This window comes from Akebia trifoliata, chromosome 3 (assembly GCF_017979445.1).
Source record: "Akebia trifoliata isolate Shusen 1 chromosome 3, ASM1797944v1, whole genome shotgun sequence".
In the NCBI taxonomy this organism is placed as follows: domain Eukaryota; kingdom Viridiplantae; phylum Streptophyta; class Magnoliopsida; order Ranunculales; family Lardizabalaceae; genus Akebia; species Akebia trifoliata.
Genome location: NC_141377.1, coordinates 47,809,409 through 47,829,708, shown reverse-complemented (window position 1 = coordinate 47,829,708; position 20,300 = coordinate 47,809,409). Strand labels below are relative to the sequence as shown.

At 36.4% G+C, this 20,300-nt stretch overlaps 2 protein-coding genes across 5 annotated transcripts; both read right to left on the bottom strand.

Moving 5' to 3' along the window:
* Positions 1–8,899: 8,899 nt before the first annotated feature.
* LOC147407514 (Disease resistance-responsive (dirigent-like protein) family protein) lies at positions 8,900–9,542 on the bottom strand. The gene has a single exon (XM_086432846.1). The coding sequence runs from the start codon at positions 9,527–9,529 to the stop codon at positions 8,972–8,974; it is 558 nt and encodes a 185-aa protein (XP_086288972.1). The 5' UTR covers positions 9,530–9,542; the 3' UTR covers positions 8,900–8,971.
* A 3,268-nt stretch (positions 9,543–12,810) lies between these two features.
* On the bottom strand, positions 12,811–19,501 carry LOC147407513 (putative amidase At4g34880). 4 transcript variants are annotated; one of them, XM_086436138.1, is made up of 6 exons: positions 19,309–19,501; positions 15,697–19,089; positions 14,862–15,076; positions 13,919–14,164; positions 13,425–13,623; positions 12,811–13,325 (listed from the first exon to the last, which is right to left on the bottom strand). In XM_086436138.1, exons 2-6 carry the CDS (start codon positions 16,222–16,224, stop codon positions 12,936–12,938), a joined length of 1,578 nt encoding a protein of 525 aa, XP_086292264.1. In that variant the 5' UTR covers positions 16,225–19,089; positions 19,309–19,501; the 3' UTR covers positions 12,811–12,935. The 4 variants fall into 4 exon arrangements, with proteins under 4 accessions (XP_086292264.1, XP_086292265.1, XP_086292266.1 ...); XM_086436139.1 differs by having other exon boundaries at positions 15,697–16,130; XM_086436140.1 differs by having other exon boundaries at positions 15,697–15,863.
* Positions 19,502–20,300: the final 799 nt, after the last annotated feature.

Sequence of the window (20,300 nt, the reverse complement as noted above, 5' to 3'; positions counted from 1 at the left end):
GTAGATATTTCCCTCGATAGGGCTCATAAAATCAATCCTCGTTTGGAATTAGGTCATTAGGAACAGGTGGTGCTGAAGTAGAGTTGTAGACACCTTTCCAATTCAAGTTTATCCTTTAAATCTAAATTTGGAATTATCTCACGTCACATGGATGACGACCAATTTAGCATGTTTTCGTGGCCTCAAGGATCTCTTGATTCTCAGGGATACACACGTATTTGCCTAGTCAAGAGGTTGCACTCGGGATATCATACTCACATTCTCATCCATTGGCCCTTTTCATTTGACATTTGGGGTGAGTCCCCTATCTTCTCCATTTTGGGACAATGGACTCTGAATGTATTTTCCAAGTGAAAAACTTGTAGGCCATCTTTTTGTATAGGCTGAGGGATTTGGAGGGAGAGAAACAACAGAGTGATCCAGGAAAAGGAGAATTCTCATTATACAATGATGCTGGACATTTTGGGGTTGCTGTACTTTTGGAGCAAGTTGAACAAGGATTTCAAAGGAGTTCATTTGAAGAGTTTGGAATTCGAGTGAGATTCTTTGTGATATGTTGTAGAATGTAGTAAGTTTTTGTGGTGTTGTATCCCAGCCGCCTTGTTTATTTCCTTTTTCTAACAAAATCAATTGAGATTCCATTCAAAAGAAGAAAAAAAATCTGACGATGGGAGCAATTCTACATTGTTCAATAATATTTTTGAGACGGGATTTTATTTCTTGTACTTGCACTATGAGTTGAAGATGAGGTTAAAAACGTTAAATTAATTTACCATCAACGGTTCTTGGGTATGGGTTGAAGGTGTAGGGGTTTTTTTTTCCCCTGAAAAAAAAAAAAAAAAAACAAAATAAGGTCAAAGTTGGCATGCTATCAATTTGAAAATGGAAAATGCTGAGGTAACATTAAAATTGACATCAATTCCACATTAGTAATGTGAGAATCAATGTCAATTTTAATGTTACTCCAACACGACTTTGAAAACATATGAGATATCTCAAATGAGTTGTGATAATCTGACTATGCCAAGTGGCATACTCAATCGACTACCTGACACAAGTTCAGGAACAGTAGATTTGCGCTCTTCAAGAAACACGATTCCCTTGAGATACAATTTTTCATTGGGAAATGCAGCCATGTATCTTAAGGAACGCAAATTTACGATTCTTGAACTTGTCACATCAAGGTAATTGATTGAGTTTGCCATGTGGGGTAATCAGATTATCACTAATCATCTCAAATATTGATCAAAATAGTGTTTAAATATGTAAGGATGTTAAAAGACAATCATAATGTAAAAATGATCTAAGTTAAACAAAAACAAAAAGCATATAAAGATCCAAATTCCAAATATAAAATAAATAAATAATTATTAAAATAAAATACAAATAATTGTAAGTTTGGATAGTAAAATGAACTAAGACATACATAAGGCAGAAAAGGTAAAACATCTAAAAATCCTTGTCTAATCCAGTTCAAGTGTCATATTAACATTATAATTAACATGTATTTGTTTTCTTAAAAAAAAAAAATGTTCATTTAGTGGTAACCAGCATTTCATAAGACTATATGTCGAAGCATATATGCCACTCGATCTTCTCTAATATATTATTTGCAAATTTCAAACTTATAAACAAGGTGAAGCCAACAATGTTATTTGCTCTCAACTGCATACAATCTAATGAGATAAACACTAAAAAATCTGTTTATTATCCAAAATCCAAACTCAAGTTTTCAATATAATGAGACAGAGCCACCTTATACTCAATAATGGCATCACCTGTTGTGCCATTCAAGAACTTTGTCTTAAGCTCTGCAAACCCTCTACCCATTCTAAACTTTCCTCTCCCTCCTACTACTGCTAGCTCCCTATCTCCCTCCACGACCGGATTCCTCGAAAACACGCTTATCGAACTACCATTGTACTCACCACTAGTGAACCCAAAATCAACATACATCACTGAGAAGCAAGAAGAAGGATCAGTTACTCTATAGTTACAGTAACAGCTATGTAATCTTAACCAATCCCAATCTGATTAGAGTCAGTTATTATTGTAACAGTCAGATTTGTTATTTCTGTTATGCCAACTGTTATAACAGCTGGCTATTGGTTGTAAGATTACTCTAAGATAAATACAATTCATCTCTATCTCATATTATGAGTTTAGAGTTTCAGAAATACATTCTTTCATTTTCTATCTTGGTATCAGAGCTTTAGATCTTTTAATCATGTCTTCTGCTAGCTCTCAACCTTCATCTTCCTCAGGTTCGATTGGTTCTGGTCAAGGATCAACAGTGGTGTCTATCCCTGCCTTTCAGATGCTTAATCATACCTTGCCAGTGAAGCTTGATCGATCGAATTACGTTCTGTGGAGATCACAGATGGACAATGTGATTTTTGCCAACGGATTTGAAGAGTTCATCGAAGGAACTTCCGTTTGTCCTGAAAAAGAATTGAGTTCTGGTGCCATTAATCCTGTCTTTGTTGCTTGGAGGAGACAGGATCGCACCATCCTCAGTTGGATCTATTCCTCTCTAACACCAGGTATCATGGCTCAGATAATTGGCCACAATTCTTCTCATTCTGCCTGGGTAGCGTTAGAAAAGATTTTCTCCTCTTCTTCAAGAGCTCGTATTATGCAACTAAGGCTTGAATTACAAGTCACAAAGAAGGGATCTATGTCTATGATAGACTATATCATGAAAATTAAAAGTGCTGCAGATAGCTTGACAGCAATTGGTGAACCTGTATCTGATCAAGATCAGGTTATGAATCTTCTTGGAGGTCTTGGTGCAGAGTATAACTCTGTTGTTACTGCTGTCAACACAAGAGATGACACGATCTCTCTTGAAGCAGTCCATAGCATACTGCTATCCTTCGAGAATCGTCTAGAACAACAAAGTTCGATTGAAAATATTTCTGGCATGACTGCTAGTTTTTCATCATCTTCTAATAACAGAGGTGGTGGAAGGAAGAATTACTATGGTGGCCGTAGTCAAGGAACTACTACAGGCAACAATACCAATTCCTATTCCAATAGAGGTCGAAGCCGAGGAGGCAGAAATGGACGAGGTAATTCCGGCTCGAATGATCGACCTCAGTGCCAATTATGTGGTAAATTTGGTCATACTGTTCAAGTTTGTTATCATAGATTTGATGTTTCTTTTCAAGGAGTACAGAATAACAATCCTCAATCACCTGGGACTCAAAATAATGTTCCTGCCATGGTTGCCTCCACTAACATTCCTGCAGAAGAGAGCTGGTTTCTTGACTCAGGTGCTAGCCATCATCTTACTCAGAATGCTACTAGTCTTAACAATGTCACCAGCTATACAGGAGCAGATTGCGTGACCATTGGAAATGGTAAGAGGCTGTCTATCTCGAATTTTGGTTCTAAAGATTTAATAACTAATTCTCATTCTTTCAATCTTAGAAAAGTTTTCCATGTTCCCTTCATCTCAGCGAATTTGATAAGTGTGGCTAAGTTTTGTTCTGACAATAATGCTTTGATTGAGTTTTATCCCAATTCTTTCTTTGTGAAGGATCAACTTACGAAGAGGGTTCTTGCTCAAGGCAAGCTTGAAAATGGACTCTACAGGTTTCCTGTTTTTAGTTCAAAGAAAGCATATGTTGCTGTTAATAACTGTCAAGAACATGTATCTGATAGTTCTTCTTTTGTTACGAATAATCAGCTTTGGCATCATAGGTTGGGCCATCCTCATTCTGATATTGTTAACAGAATCTTGAATATCTGTAACATTTCTTGTTCTATTAATAAAAATCAGATTTGTTCATCATGTCAATTAGCCAAAAGCCACAGATTACCTCTGCAATTGTCTAATTCTCGTGTTTCTAAGCCACTAGCATTGATATACACTGATATATGGGGACCTGCTCCTGTTAAGTCTACCTTTGGGAGTAAATATTTCATTCTTTTTGTTGATGATTATTCACGATATACCTGGTTCTATCCTTTACAAACAAAGGATCAAGCCTTGCCTATTTTCAAACAATTTAAGGTGCAGGTGGAAACTCAATTTGAAACTAAGATTAAATGTCTTCAGTCTGATAATGGGGGAGAGTTTCGTGCCTTTCTTCCTTTCCTTCGAGCTGCTGGTATTCAACACAGGTTCTCATGTCCTTATACTTCAGCTCAGAATGGTAGAGTTGAGCGCAAACATAGACATGTTGTGGAGACTGGTTTAGCTCTTCTTTTGCATGCTTCCATGCCATTTAAGTATTGGCAATATGCTTTTCAAACTGTTGTCCATCTTATCAACAGGATGCCGAGTAAGGTCTTACATTTTGATTCTCCATACTCTCTTATTTTCTCAAAACAGCCACACTACAAGTCCCTTCGTATATTTGGTTGTTTATGCTATCCTTTTGTTCGTCCCTACAACAACCATAAGCTTCAGTATAGATCTGTTCAGTGTCTCTTTCTTGGCTATAGTCCTAATCACAAAGGGTACTTGTGCCTTGATTACAAATCTGGTAGAGTTTATATTACTCCTCATGTTGTTTTTGATGAGAGTGTGTATCCCCTGAAATCTATGCTTGTTGCGGCCACACAGACTGTCGTAGACACCCAATCTTTACCTCCTGCTCTTATATCTCTTCCATCTCAGCCTACTCATTCTTCAACATCAGTCTCAAACACAACTCCAGTCCCAATTATTGATTCTACATCTCCTTCAGATAATTCTATTGCTCCTTCACCATCTCAACCTTCTGCTCCTACACCTCCTCCAGTTCAACGAATGACTACCAGGGCCATGAGAGGTATAACCAAGAAGAAGCAAATTCTAGATCTCACAGCAGTCAAGACCACAGAACCATCCACTTTAAAACAAGCTCTCAAGGATCCCAAATGGATTTCAGCAATGCAAGATGAGTTAGCTGCTCTTTACAAACACAATACCTGGAATCTTGTCGATTTGCCTGTTGGTTCTAATGTTATAGGATGTAAATGGGTTTACAAACTCAAGCATAAACCTGATGGAAGTATAGAGAGATACAAAGCCCGTTTGGTAGCAAAGGGGTTTAACCAAACTCATGGGCTAGACTACTTTGAAACTTTCAGTCCTGTTGTTAAAATAGCCACCATTCGCATTGTTCTAACAGTAGCTCTCAGCTTCAATTGGATTATTCGGCAATTAGATGTTCACAATGCCTTCTTGAATGGGGACCTCGAAGAAGAAGTATTCATGGCCCAACCACCAGGTTTTGTTCACTCTCAATATCCAACCAAAGTGTGCAAATTAAACAAAGCCTTGTATGGCCTAAAACAATCACCAAGGGCTTGGTTCACAAAGTTGAGTACTGCTCTCTTACAATGGGGATTTAATTTCTCTCGAACAGACAGCTCTATGTTTACTCATTTTGGTAAAACTTCAACACTTATTGTCCTTGTTTATGTCGATGATATAATCATAACAGGAAGCTCTCCGACCATGGTTTGTAATCTGATAGCAAAGCTCCATTCTGCCTTTGCCTTGCGAGATTTGGGGAATCTGTCCTATTTTTTGGGCATAGAGGTATCATATGATCAAGGATCAATGCACCTTAGCCAAACTAAGTACATCTCTGATCTTCTTCACCGCACAGAAATGATTGCTTCTAAACCAGCCAAAACTCCAGGAGCAATCGGGAAGACCTTATCTAAATTTGATGGAGAGCTGATGGAGGATGTTAAGATGTATAGAAGTATAGTGGGTGCCTTACAATATGTAACTATCACACGTCCTGACATTGCCTTTGCTGTTAACAAGGCTTGCCAGTTTATGCAACAGCCTACAACAACACATTGGCTTGCTGTCAAACGTATTCTCCGGTATTTGCGAGGCACTATGACTGAAGGTCTTCGCCTACAGCCATCCTCAAGTCTAACTATTGAAGCATTCTCAGATGCAGACTGGGGCGCAAATCCTGATGATAGACGCAGCTCTAGTAGGTATCTTGTTTATCTTGGACAAAACTTGATCTCTTGGTCAGCTTCTAAACAGAGAGTTGTTTCTCGAAGCAGTGCAGAGTCCGAATACAGGGGGCTGGCCATAGCTACTGCAGAAATAGTGTGGATTCAAGCATTGCTGAAAGAGTTGTGTGTTACAGTTGCTCAAGTTCCTATTCTCTGGTATGACAACATAAGTGCTTCTTATATGGCCAAAAACCCAGTTTTTCATGCTAGAACAAAGCACATTGAAATAGATCTTCATTTCATTCGAGATCAAGTTCTTAGGCAACAAGTTCTCCTCCAGTTTGTTCCAACTGAAGCTCAACCAGCAGACTTGCTCACGAAGCATCTCACAAGCTCCAGGTTCATGTCCTTAAAGTCACACCTTTGCCTCGTTCCTAGACCCTTTCGCTTGAGGGGGGATGGGAAGCAAGAAGAAGGATTAGTTACTCTATAGTTACAGTAACAGCTATGTAATCTTAACCAATCCCAATCTGATTAGAGTCAGTTATTATTGTAACAGTCAGATTTGTTATTTCTGTTATGCCAACTGTTATAACAGCTGGCTATTGGTTGTAAAATTACTCTAAGATAAATACAATTCATCTCTATCTCATATTATGAGTTTAGAGTTTCAGAAATACATTCTTTCATTTTCTATCTATCACTAGTGTCAATATATCTGCTCCAGTCGATACGTAGAGACCCTGCGCGTTACCAATCACCTTCGACGTTGCTTAGGGTCCTTCGGTTAGAAGATCATGGATAGCGAACACTGTACCAAATGGTGCGGGATCAGATTTGTCATGGTTGGTGTTGTTTGGTCGGCCAACCCTCACTGAACTTGGGTTGTTGCCAACTTCTCCTTCATTTGACCATTTTGTGCGCTCTCTTTGTGGTAGTCACATCGCACAGATACAACTGAGACACACACAATCAAAGCACATAGGAAAAACAATCTTCCCTGCATTTTCTTGGTCTTCTTCTCTTTACTTCAATTTTCTTTGTTACGTACATCTAAGAGGTTTCGTTACATTGTATGAATAGAATACTTATTAAAAAGGGGGAAAAAAAAAAACACATCGAATATTTAGAGAATCAAAGCTTTTATTATAGAATTTCATATTCACTGTCGATATTGTTCCACGTGTTGGATGTAAGATGAAAGGCAGATAATTTCCATCTTCATAGATACGAGTAATTTTAGCATTTATGGAGTTTCCATAAAATGATGGATTCTTTTGTAATTAGAAATAGAGTAATGATAGGGTTTGGATGGAAAGATATTCCCCAAGGAAACTGTCGTTTAGGAAACAAAATTGATCCGGAGAAAACTTCCTTCTTTTCATTTCAGCCTTCTTTTAATTTTGGGCAAACTTGTATTACCCCCTTGTGAAATAGGTGAAATTAGGGTCATCCCGTCGAAATGCAAGATGTGATCTGCCACTTGGACTTTCATTGACCTAGTCAAGTTGTTATCTAAATCGTTTCTCCATTAAAAGAGATTATTCAAAGTTCAAAATACCCTCAAAATATAAAATAACAGAAATACCCTTAATTAAGGGTTTGATCAATTGACCATTCATCCATCTTCCTCCTTACTATTTTGTACCGTGACTTGAAATGAATAGACAATAGCTTTTCTATTTGATTTAATACTATTAGATTTTGGGATTTGATTTAATTTAGCTCTATTGTACTCAACTCTGCAAACAAAAGGGAATGGAAAAAAAAAAATCCAAACGGTTGATGTGTCATTCAAACAACAACAACAATAATAGTAATAATAATAATTGTAAGGATATGATGAAAAATCTCATCCACTCTGCTTATGACCATCCGAAAAATTGGGAAAGGATTCATGGGACAATGAAATATGCTAAATAAATAAATTGTGAGTCACGTTGAAGTGGATAAATGTGAGTGATTGTTTTTTCACAGACCAACACTATTTTAGCATGTGGCTCAAGTAAGTAATAAGAAGAAAATTTCTCTCTCTTGTCTACACATCCATTACTTAAAAATCTTTATTTTTAAATTTCAAAAGATTTACATGGATTATCGTATTGGCAATTAAACACCACAACCTTCTAGATTTCGTGAAAAACTTCATGGTAAAATAAAAACGAAAAAAAAAAAAATTCGAGCTTGATCAATCATGTTGAAAATGGACGGCTACCGAGCATCTAAATTTAAAATTAAAATACAACAATGAAAAATAACTTTTATTTTTTTGAAATTTCTAGAATTTCATCCTTTACAATACTTTTGTATTGGATCATATTTTTGAATGTGACAAGATGATTGTCTTAGGAAATTTTGATTTTTTACCATGGGCAGAGAGAAAATTTCTCTTATTATTATCACTTATGTCATAAGCAATACATGTTAAATCGGTGTTGGTTAAAAAACAATTACTCTGATAAATGCTAATCTTTTTAAATAAGGAAATAAATCTGTGACGAGGATATTCTTACATCAAAATAGAAATTATTTGCTAACACCCCATTAGAAAGCCAGCCAAGGTACTTAATCTGCCAAGGGCTAGAGGTGCATCACAAAATCATCTATACAGTAACAATGTACATAAGAATGGGATATTATTGATTCTCTTAGATAGTAATTATTCTAATCCTAGTAAGGTATTATAAAAATCAAATCATATCTAGATATGAATTCTATTCCTAATAAATCTCAATCAAAACAATTTAACCTTATCTTAATCTCAATAGATATGATATGGTGTCCTCTACTACACCATATCACAATGCAAAACATGTAATATAAAAAAAATTCTAAGCATAAAATGAAAAAAATCACATATTAAATCCAACCATACACAAAATTTTGCTCCACGACAAATAAATCAGGAAATATAATGATATAATTACAATAATTTACTGAGGAAAACAAGAAATAATTTGCTCTCAAATGCGTACAATCTATAGAAATAAACACTAAAATATCTCCTTAATTATTATTCAATATGAGAAAACATCCAGAACCCAAAACCTAGTTTTCAATAATGTAACACAGTCACATGATACTCAATAATGGCATCACCATTAGTGACATTCAAGAATTGTGTCTTAAGCTTTGCAAACCCTCTAGCCATTCTAAACTTTCCTCTCCCTCCTACTATTGCTAGCTCTCTATCTCCCTCTGAAATCGGATTCCTCGAAAACACACTGATCGAACTACCATTGAATTTACCACTAGTGAACCCAAAATCAACATACATCACTAGTGTCAATACATCTTTTCCCGACGACAGGTAGAGACCTTGAGCGTTACCGATTACTTTCGATGTTGGTTCAGGTCCTTCGGTTAAAATATCATCGATAGCGAACACTGTACCAAACGGTGTGGCAGAATTGTCGTCGGTGTTGTTTGGTCCGGCAACCTGCACTGCACTTGGGTTCTTGCCACTAAGAATGTCATGGAGATAGAAGTGGAGATGAGTCAACTTCTCCTTCTTATAGCCATGATGTGCGCTCTCTTTGTGGTAGTCACACCTCACAGATACAACTGAGAGACATAGAATCAAAGCATAGATAACAAACAACCTTCCTTGCATTTTTTTTTCCTTCTTCTCTCCACTCTTCAATGTTATTTCTAGCTAGAGGTTACATATATGTATAATAAAAAAAAAACTTACTAAAAAAGCATTGTATCGAGATTTAGCCATTTAGGAGATAAAAGGCTTCTATTATGTGAATTTCATATCCACGGTCAATTTTGTTCCACGTGTTGAAGGTAGGATGAAGGGCAGATACTTTCCATATCTATTGATACGAGTATTAATTTAGAATTTATGTTGTTGCCTTAAAAAATACGGATTTTTGTAGTAAGTAATATATCGTCAGATAATTTTCATCACATACGGTGATGGACCTTGAGATTCTAATTACAAATATTAGCAAAGGCCATCTAACGGTCTGTACCATTGAGGAGAGGGACGATACTCATAGGAACAGAGATTTGCTGTTTTGAAAGTTATGTGCTAAGCTGTGAAATAGGGACCCTTCTTAGCAATTTCGAATACTACGGCAAAAATTCAAAAATAAAAAATTTGGCTATATAATAGTGATGGTGATGTCAATGGTGATGATAAAAGTGATGGTAATAAGGATGTTGGTGATAATGAGGACATTGAGCTTATTGTTCCATTGATCTTTAAAAAAAGATGAAAGTCAAGGGACAAATCATCAATTTAGAAAATCAAGGTGTAAATTCAAATAAATGTAGATGTTCATGTCATTATTTTTTTTAAAGATAAAAAGGACATTTGTCACGTAAAAATGTGAATTCCTCCAAAATTTCAAAGCATGGCCACTTCAAAGTCAACTTGTGTTACACTTCATAACTTACAAGTTTACACTTTGTAACATACAACAAGTTATAGTAGTATTTTTTTTTTCCACCGAATTTTATAAAAATTCATAAAAGTCGTAAAAATCGTGTTTTATATTCTTTTCAAACTTAAAATCCATGAATTATTTATAATAGCTCAATAATCTGGAGAATAATACTTTCATTTAAAAAACGAAAAATTTGTGAATTTTTCAAGAATTAAACGGGAGATTGCTAACAAGGATAGGGATGATAGTAAAGGGCATTCGAAAACTATAACGTTTAGGTGCGGAGCTAATTAAGGGCGCATACTATATTTGACAGGTATTTGGAAACTGTAACGTTTTCATGCAAATAGGGGTAGAGCCAGGATTTTCTTCTTGGGGGCAAACTATAATTAACTTGTAAACTTGAAGAGAAATGGTATTAGGGATATTATTTGAAGGTTTTGGCTTAGAAGTTGAAAATTTGGGTAGTTAGGTCATTTTTCCTTAGTATATGAAAGAAATCCTAATTCAATTGGGCAATGTCGTCAACTTAAAAAATGTAGGGTACGTCAAATATTCACCAAAATGACTAGATGGCATTTTGATTCTTTCCAAAATAAATCATCTTTAATATATTTGGTAAATTATTTTTTTTTCATAGTTTTCTGCCTTGAGATTAGTTTACTTTTACCTTCAAACATAAAGAAGAAAATAGGATTTTTGGAGTTAAAGATGGCATGCGATATTTTGATAGAAAATTTTAGGATTTTCAACTAGGGAATAAGACCAGTGACAGATTGAAAATGAAGTTAAATAGATTAAAATAATTATTCCAAAGATTGAAGAACTTGAAGATAATTAGTTTTTGGAATAAAAAAACAAATTAAAAATATGGTCATAAGTTGAAAAAGAGGGTATTCAGACGATTTTTTGTTAGTTAGGAAAGGATGAATAAGGGGCATGTCATCAATTTGAAAAAATAGGTGTATCTCAAACATTCACTAAAATATAGAGGTGTGTCTAAATCTCTCAAAAATTTAAGGGGCAACAAGGGGCATGTCATTGGGGGAGGGGGAGGGGGAGAGGGATGAGGGCAAGAAGGTCAAAGAAGCATCTCATCAGTTTTAAAACATAGCGTTATCTCAAATATTCACCAAAACTAAGAGGGTTGTTTAAAACACTCAGAAAACTTTATGGCTAAAGAATTGAGAGAAAAGTAAAAACAATTTTTTGGGAATGAGAGGGGGAAACGCAGTCAAAGAGGTGTGGCATCTGTTTTAAAAGATGGAGGCATTTAAAAAATGACCAAAATGTAGAGGGGTATTTGAATGAGCAGAGCTAATGAATGGAGCTTACCGTATTTGGCATGGAAAATCTTGAAATCTTTGGTAACTTTTGGATTTTTGGAAGAGTCTTTTTTTCCGACACCCCCATCACAAAATCCTAGATCATTTGCTTTGAGATACACAAGAAAAAGGTTTACAATTATGTAATTGCCAGGTCAAAGAGCGTATGGGGGCATCTAAAAAGAGAGCGTCATATTATCATTAGTCTTTTTGAAAAGAGTCTTGATAATTTGGCTCTCTTTTTCTACACGATCCCTTCATAGAACTGTACAAATTCATAAAGATTTATCCTTTCATATCTTGATTAAGATCAATAATTCTATGAAGGGAGCGTAAAAAGAAGGGAGTCAGATTATGTTATTTTTCTTAAATTCTAGTCTCTGATTATTACCCTAGATTCTTTCATCATTGATCTGGTTTGGTTGATGATTACCCTAGTTTTGTTGGTTTATACTTGACCAAGTCAATATAAATTCCGATAGAGTAAGAGCTTAGATTCAAGAAAATTATCTTTGCCTTCAAATGTGCTCCTATTTATAGACTTTGAAGTCTCTTAGTATATCATGAAATGTTGGGTGCATATCATGTTTAGGAACCAAGAAGGCTAACATTTGTTTGATTAGATACGTGATGGCACTTTACTGAGACCAAGTGCTCCATGCCAAAGTGACGTGGTTGCTCATTTGCGTGTAGGGCTGTCGATGAAACCAAGTATCTCATTATAATATTGAAGATTAAAAGGCATTTTTGTAATTTTACAAATTAATTTCCGTCAGCACTGAGTTACTCATCTCATTAAAAATAGGATTATGTGACCACACTAATTTTTTGCAGGTGCTAGCTAACTTCATTCGTGAGTCTATGGGTAATGATACCACTAGGTTCAATTCCCCCAACACTAAGCTACCAAAGTCATTAAAAACAGACTTACCAATGATCGAAAATAAAGAATATGTAGTTATGGAAGTTGTGCATTTGCAATTCAATACATTTTTGACAAAAATGACCATAATAATTAATAAGTTCAAATGTATTGGGGGAGAAATTTTTGAACAAAATTTGAGTGTCAACAACCCTTTAAACCATCTTAGTAAGGATGTTTTGTTCTGCTAAAATCTCTAATAACTTTTTTTTGGCAAAAGGAGTTGCAAAAAATCCAAGCCAAGTTAATGTATCATTCAAAATTAGTAAATCATCAATTGAAATTGTCTTGAATAGTTCACAAATAGTAAGCATAAAATGATTAACATGTTTGCTTGAGATCTAACCCAAGTTGCAGGATTAAGTAAATACATCTTCAAGAGAATGAAGTGAAACCCTTCTTAAGACCTCCAGGTTGGAAGGAAGGAGGCTTCCTGATCTTTGTTGCTTGTTCAAAAGCGTAAGCAATCTCTATCAACTTTGGTTCTGATCCTCGTAACCCCCCGAAACAGATACCAAATGGCACCCCTTTCCTTCCATACCCCGCTGGAACGCTAATTCCAGGGAATCCCCCGATGGCAAGAATAGGAGCAACTGTTGCACCAGGAGTCACCAATGCATCCAATTTATTCTCCATCATTAACTTCTCGAACCCATCTCTTAACAATCTCGCCAAATTCATCAAAGCTTTCTTCTCAATGTCCCTGATCCCATTTGTGCTTTGAGCTAAAAAAAATATGTCCTGACCAAATTTATCGGTCATTTCCTGAATGCCCATAAAAGAAAATTGGTCATTAAATATTGGATAATTTCACAATTTGATTAAAATTTCATCCAACAATCAAGAAGCTTGAAATATTCGTACCAAATCTGAGAATTTCTGATTGAAGGCTATTATGTCTGCCAATGATCTCACTGGAGAGGCGACTAGCTCTTTTAGGTATGCATTCAGGGATAGTTTGAACTCGGCAGCCAATGCTATAGCTTCACCACTCACAGTATCATTCAGGATGACATTGACTCCGTCTATTTCCAAATTGTCGACAAGAATTGCTCCTTTTTGCCTTTATGTAGAGAATTTGGTAAAATAAAATTGAGGAAAATATGTTATTGCCAAATTAAGGAGGTAATCAAAAACACAAAAATTATATATTAAGATACTTTGGGACATCATTACCATGGACTAAGCCTATTCCTACATAGTGTATGTGGCCTAATACCTCATTGATCAACATGGTTAATAGATCGGGCATCCCTTAGAAGCCTCATTGATCAAGATGGTCCACCCCATTGGATTAATCTTGATGATTATACGGGTCTAGGTATTTTGAGTCTGGTAATCCAAGTGTACTATGTTACCTTAGTGTGTTGAAATGGTACTCGAAAGCTTGGGCGATGGCTGGCTCTTGCTCAAGGAAATTGAAGAAGGGATTCCTCACTATACCCAATCTCTTCCCTTTGAGCCCATCTGGCTTGAGAAACTGCTGATAGCCACCATAGGGGATAAAGCTTGATGCTTCTCGAGTTGCATTAGCATCTTTCCAATCAAAACCCACAATCGCGTCCAGTACATAAACTGCATCTGATACTGTCCTGCATATGGGCCTGCAGAGGAAATTTTTTACGTCATTAATATGGTTGCATAACATTTTCACATCAAAAAATAAAATAAAATCATAGTCAAAATGATGTTGTTGAGCACTTGCCATTTTGATTCGTATTAAAACGAAAAAATTAGTCCAAACTCACTTTTGTGGGAAATTGGATGGAATGAAAATTATTGGAATTGGAACAAATTTGCCCCTGTTTTCAGCTAACAATGAGAATACCCATGACTGTATCTTGACTCATGCCGAATCAAGAAGCTGGTTTTTAATTGATTTCACCAAATGACATACAATTTCTGTAAGAGTTCTACATCCCAAAAATGTACTTCCTTAAAGACAATCAATGTTTCAAATGCAATTCTTATAGAAGGGATTCAAAGATATGTGATTCCATAGAAGCACTTCCATTGAAAACATAATTGTGCAAAATATACAGCCTTTGATTATATATCTTAATGGAATTCAGATAATATAGTACACCCACATTATTATGATTTAAAAGCTGATCTAGCCCTGAAAATCCCATGTTGGAGACTCATCAATGGGTGTGTCCTGGTCTAGTCCCCCAGCACATGCTTTAACTGTAGGGTAATTTATGCATCCTAACACATATACACACAAACACACGAAGAAGAGAAGAATCACCTTCCAAAAAAAAAACACATGAAGAAAAGAAAAAGTACTACATCACGTACCCAATGGTATCCTGTCTTGGTGAAATTGGGATGACCCCGGCTCGGCTTGTGAGTCCAACAGTAGGCTTTATGCCCACAACCGAGTTAGAATCCGCAGGGCAGATGATGGACCCATCTGTCTCTGTTCCTAAGGACACTGCCACCATGTTCGCTGCCACCGAAATTGCTGATCCGCTGCTTGAACCGCACGGGTCTGCCGATAAAACATAAGGATTCTGCAGGCATCAAGGCAACTGCTCTATTAAAACAAATATCAAGTCCAACTTTAATACATTGACACAGTGTGTCAAGTGGATGATCAACACGAAGCCAATTGATTCTAGCATACTTTGGCTACTACATTCTAAGTCTAGAATCACAATTAAATGAGCGAGCCCATGTTAGCAATCTAAACCAATAAGCTTTAGCAAACATTCTAAAAGGCCTAGAACTGTTGGAACGCATCAAATTTAAGTCCATACCACTTAATCAACTTCCTTGACGTGGGGTGTGCCAGAACCATAGATTTCCTTTCATCGGGATACACAACTGCACGGATTTATGGGGATGTTGTTGTGTATCTCGAGGCATAAACTCTATGGTTCTGGCACACCCCACGTCAGGGGAGTCGATCGAGTGTGCCACGTGGGAGGGAGTCATATTATCAACCACTCTAAGAATATTGGAGTGTTTTAGCCAATTTTATCAAGCACTTGATATTGGTCCACTAATTTATCACTAATCATACATAGAAGATATTTTGTACCCAAGCCTCTTTTTATCCAACACAGGTGTTAAGACCATCATCAAAAGCATTGAAGTGGGAGCTAAGATTATTGGCAGAATTTAAACTTACGAGTCCTTGACCGCCTCTGGAGCTCCAACCATTAGGCGCATTGAGCGAACGAAAGCTAGCCCACTCGCTAAGGCTGGCCTTTCCCAAGATTATTGCTCCAGCTTTTCTCAACTTCATCACAACACCCGCATCTCGAGGCACAACCGATCCCAAGAGCGCGAACGATCCTGCAGTGGTGTTGAGTTTGTCCTTAGTTGCAATGTTGTCTTTGAGCAGAACTGGAATACCATGTAGCCCATAACCCGATCCAGGCGCCTTCGCTTTTCTCTCTCTATCAGCCATGTCGGCGTGGTACAATGCATCCGGATTCACTTCGATCACACCATGAACAAGCGGGTTGAGCTTCCGAATCTCACCCAGGTAGAACTCAACGAGTTGTCTCGAAGTGAGTTTATTTTGCTTGAACCCAATATGGATATCACGCACTGTGGTTTCTTTTATGGAGAAAGCATGGCATGTGATGGTGGTAATTAAGCCAGAGAATACAAGAATTAGCAATACTACTGGAAATTGGTTGTAGAACGCCATTCCAGCTAATAATGATTCGACTCGGTGGACAACCGAGTTGACTCTCTGATTTGTAAACGAATAGGTTTCTCATCATGTAAGAGGGAGTAGCCGGTATATAAACGGAGGAGTTAGGACCAGTGTGCTGTGTAAAAGAAAATCTTGTTTGAAAAAGTCAGGCTAAATGACCAAAGTACCCATCCCTCAACACGCATTTGACGAACAGTGTGTGGTCCAGACGTAAAGGAGGGACAAAGCAATACTACACTGTAGAAGCGGCGTCCGTCCAACCTATGACGCCATCTTGAACCAAACCGGTGGTCCCACCCGATTTTGTTATTTCAGTTAATGAGCCATCGGTTTCTAGTGAATTTTATATTTGTTAGAAGCAAATCATGATAGTTCGTGGGTGTGAAATCATAATCTTGCTTTACTATATTTTTCTCAATTAGAATTGAGGTAAATTGTTCTTTGCTTTTTCAATGGGGGATTTGCAGTCACATTCTTGCAATCAGCTCAATTAAAAATCTAATATAATATAGATTTAGAGTATAGAAAACATTACATACCTCTGATTTCAAAGAAACTCTTATTTATAGGATTTAGAATATTTAAATTTATCAAGAATTATTTGGTTGGTAAGACATTTATTGATTTTTACAAATGCTTGATAGTGGATTAATTAGCTACCTTAGCACGTCACATGTTTCTTATGTCAAGAGTAACAATATTGCATGATAACATGTCAACACACATGATTGATTGGCCTAATAGCTCCATAAAATGGTGGAATGCAGATCATTCTTGTGAGATAGATGACCTACCCATATCTTTGGGGATCAATCCATCTTGTGTGGGCTTATCATATCCCCTTATTGCGATGGAACATCGTGTTACCGTAGCCCCAAGGATGCATCAAATTCAGATTTGATATGGATTGAAGTTGGAGTTATCATCTCTCATTCAAACTCGGGTAGATTTTTCCTACTCCCACTAGCTATAATAACTTGGGAAAACTATGTTGGCAATCCTATTCTCAAAACTCGTTTTATCAAACTTCGGTTATTGTTTAATAAAATTTATTTTGTAGTCCTACTGAAGTGTTGGTTTCCTAAACAATATGTTCGTTACATGATATAAGCTTTCCAACCCTAGGGTTGGTTTGGCTATTCCACACTTTTACTGTATTTTAAGTATTAATTAAAATTCTAGGTCCCACAAGGGATTAGCGTAACACTAAAAAGGGAGAAAGTAGAATCCCACTAAAAGATTGGAACGTAGTAAGATTTGAAATCTCATTAAGGGTGGTTGGGCCCATATGGATTACCACATTGGCAATCCAATAACACAGCCTTCTAAGTTTCATATATGAACTCATATTCAAAAAATAATTAAAAATAATAATAATTTTGTTTTAGGCATTGTAGAGGTGATTTTTTGTTATCTCTTACAATTTAGCTCCTCTCGATCGTCTCGTGTTCCTCACTTCTTCCAATCGACGATAGTGATACCGATGTGGTATCTATAAAAAACTCTCCGATGATAAAGTCAACTCTCTTGTTAATCAATAATGGACTCTTTGATCTTTCGAAGTCCCCTCTATCTAGGTCTCATTTAATTATAGTTCTTTCTGAGAAATCTCATCAAATAAAGAATCTCCTCGAGGTCCCTGATCTGTAGGGATCTCTAGTAAGTACTGCTTACCTTTGGGCATAGCTAACATTCGAGCTCTGCCCTTTAGACGATCTGGGCATCCTGGATATCACCAAGGAGAAAATCAATTAGTTTTGATCTTTTACTAATCTAATATCTAGACACGTGTAGGGTCTAGATGCTTTATTGATCTAACCCTCTGCAAGCATCATCCAAGAAATGGCATCCTCCAATTAGGATTCTTCCTAATTTGTCGATAGGTAGAATTGAAAGTTCAATTCATTATTTAAAGTGGAGGTCATCCCCATGTAACACGTATTTTTCCAATTGAATTCCCATCTACTCTTATCATGTGTCAAGGCGTGGATGCAGTGCACCACAATTTTTTTTCTAACCCGTGTTTTGCAGGTTTTTACCAGAAAATTAATGAGATTGGACAAGATTTTCACCCACAATAATTATTTCTATAATTTTGGGATTTTGATTTAATTTAGTCCAATTAGACTAAACTCTTTGTCTCCACGTACAGCAACGACCTTCAACATCCAATGCCAAGCAATGAGAAGATGCTACACAAGAATACTCATTAAAAAGAACTAAAGATGGTCGAAAAACAAGAGCTACACAAGAATACCCATTAAAGAGAATTAAAGATGACTCAAAAACAAGATGTTGCCACACAAGAATACCAATTAAAAAGAACAGATGGTCCAAATAAAACTAGTGACCCAAAAGGCAAACAAAAGGATATAAAAAAAAAAATAAAAAAAATCAAACCATTCAATCAAAAAATTAAAAAAATTGTCATCCATTATGTAATATTGGTCTCATTCCCCCAGCATTCATCGATGCCGTTTTTTGCCCCTGTTCTTCTTTGGTTTACGAATGCCGCAGGCGACCCTTCGGGTGAGCTGCTGCGTTGTGGACTGCAACAATTTCTTTACTCTGAAAGATGTTCACACACTTTTGGCACTCCTCTCTAAGTGTATAATGCTTTGTCCTATTATGATTTTGTATTTCAGTCTCATCTCTATATTTTCGATCACAATTAACACATAAAAACCCAGTTGATTCCTAATCCGGCTCCAACTTTTCTTCGTGATCACCATCTATATTTCCTTTTCTGTTACCATTCCTCAGGTAACTTGATAACTTCCTAATCTTCATCTTCAATGTTTCCAAACAACATTAAAAAAATTGGGAGAATAGATAATTTCGCACCCATATTTTGATCTAGTCAAGAAGAAGAAAAAAATCAATCTTGAATCTTTATTTATTTCAAGAAAATGCAAGAACAATCCATCTTGAATCTTTGTTTATTTCAAGAAAAAAAAAACATAATTTTATGATTTTATTAGAAAAAATCAAAGGAAAAGACGGACAAATTCAATAGTTAAAGACAAAAACAAAATAAAATCCCCAAAAATCAGAAAACAAGTCTTATTGATATACCTTCCTTCGATGGATTAAATCCAGTTGACGCAGAAAAGAATTAGGATTTGGTTGTCCTTCGTTCCTCGTCCTTCATCTAGGTCAAAATAGATTTCAAGGACTTGAGGCGCCTATACATGATTTATTCGTCTAGGTCTCAAGGTTTTTGCAAGATGGGACTATTACGCGGAAGGAGTGTGCGATTTACTGATGATAACTTAGGAAAACTATATATACACATTTATAATCTTTCAAGTAAATTTAAAGTAATCCAACCAAATTGAACCAGGGTCCAACTGTTTAGACCAATTTGAGAGTTTTGGGTCAATGTCTATAACCATTTTTGTAGAACCATCCCGATAAGTATACGGGCCTAAAATATGAATCTAACCATGGTAATGGTAGGATTCGGGCTTAGTCTTGTATTCCCATAATATCTAAGGTTATTTAGCTCCTTTGACAAGTGGAAGGCTTTAAGCTTTCTGCATTAAGACAGTAGTTTGTACTCTGTGCACGTGGCTGGAATCGTTGCATATGTATTGGTATCAACCATGGATAGATTGACCTGATTAAATTAAGTTGGGACCCACTATTGCAAACGAAGAGAGGGCAAGTCAGGGCCAAAGATCAGGTCGAAAGGTGTAGTCCATGGACAACAGGAGAATATTCCTTTCCCATCTCTTATTGGGCCTAAAGGCGTCTGAGATGTATAATAATAAGCCCAATACAAACCAAGTATAGGCTTACACTACTTAAGAAATAATTGGGATGGGCATTTTCTTGACATGAGTCAAGGGTAGGGCTGTCAATGGAACGGGTTCGGATTGGATTGGGGTCAATTTGGTACGAATCCGATAAGATTCAGACTTTTAGTTGGAAATGATCTGATAGGTATAGACTCCTCTTCGATTAGGTTTTTATTGGATCTAACTATAAAGATCCAGATCCGATCCAATAACAATTGGATTGAGTCCAGTAAGGCCATATCCGGTTTGACATACAAAATCTGAATA

Coding starts and splice junctions, on each gene's coding strand:
- LOC147407513 (XM_086436137.1), bottom strand. CDS start 16,224: ATGGCGTTCTACAACCAATTTCCAGTAGTATTGCTAATTCTTGTATTC. Junction 14,165..14,861: donor CCAAGACAGGATACCATTGG/GTACGTGATGTA, acceptor TTTCCTCTGCAG/GCCCATATGCAGGACAGTAT. Junction 13,624..13,918: donor TACCATTTCAACACACTAAG/GTAACATAGTAC, acceptor CTCTACATAAAG/GCAAAAAGGAGCAATTCTTG.
- LOC147407514 (XM_086432846.1), bottom strand. CDS start 9,529: ATGCAAGGAAGGTTGTTTGTTATCTATGCTTTGATTCTATGTCTCTCA.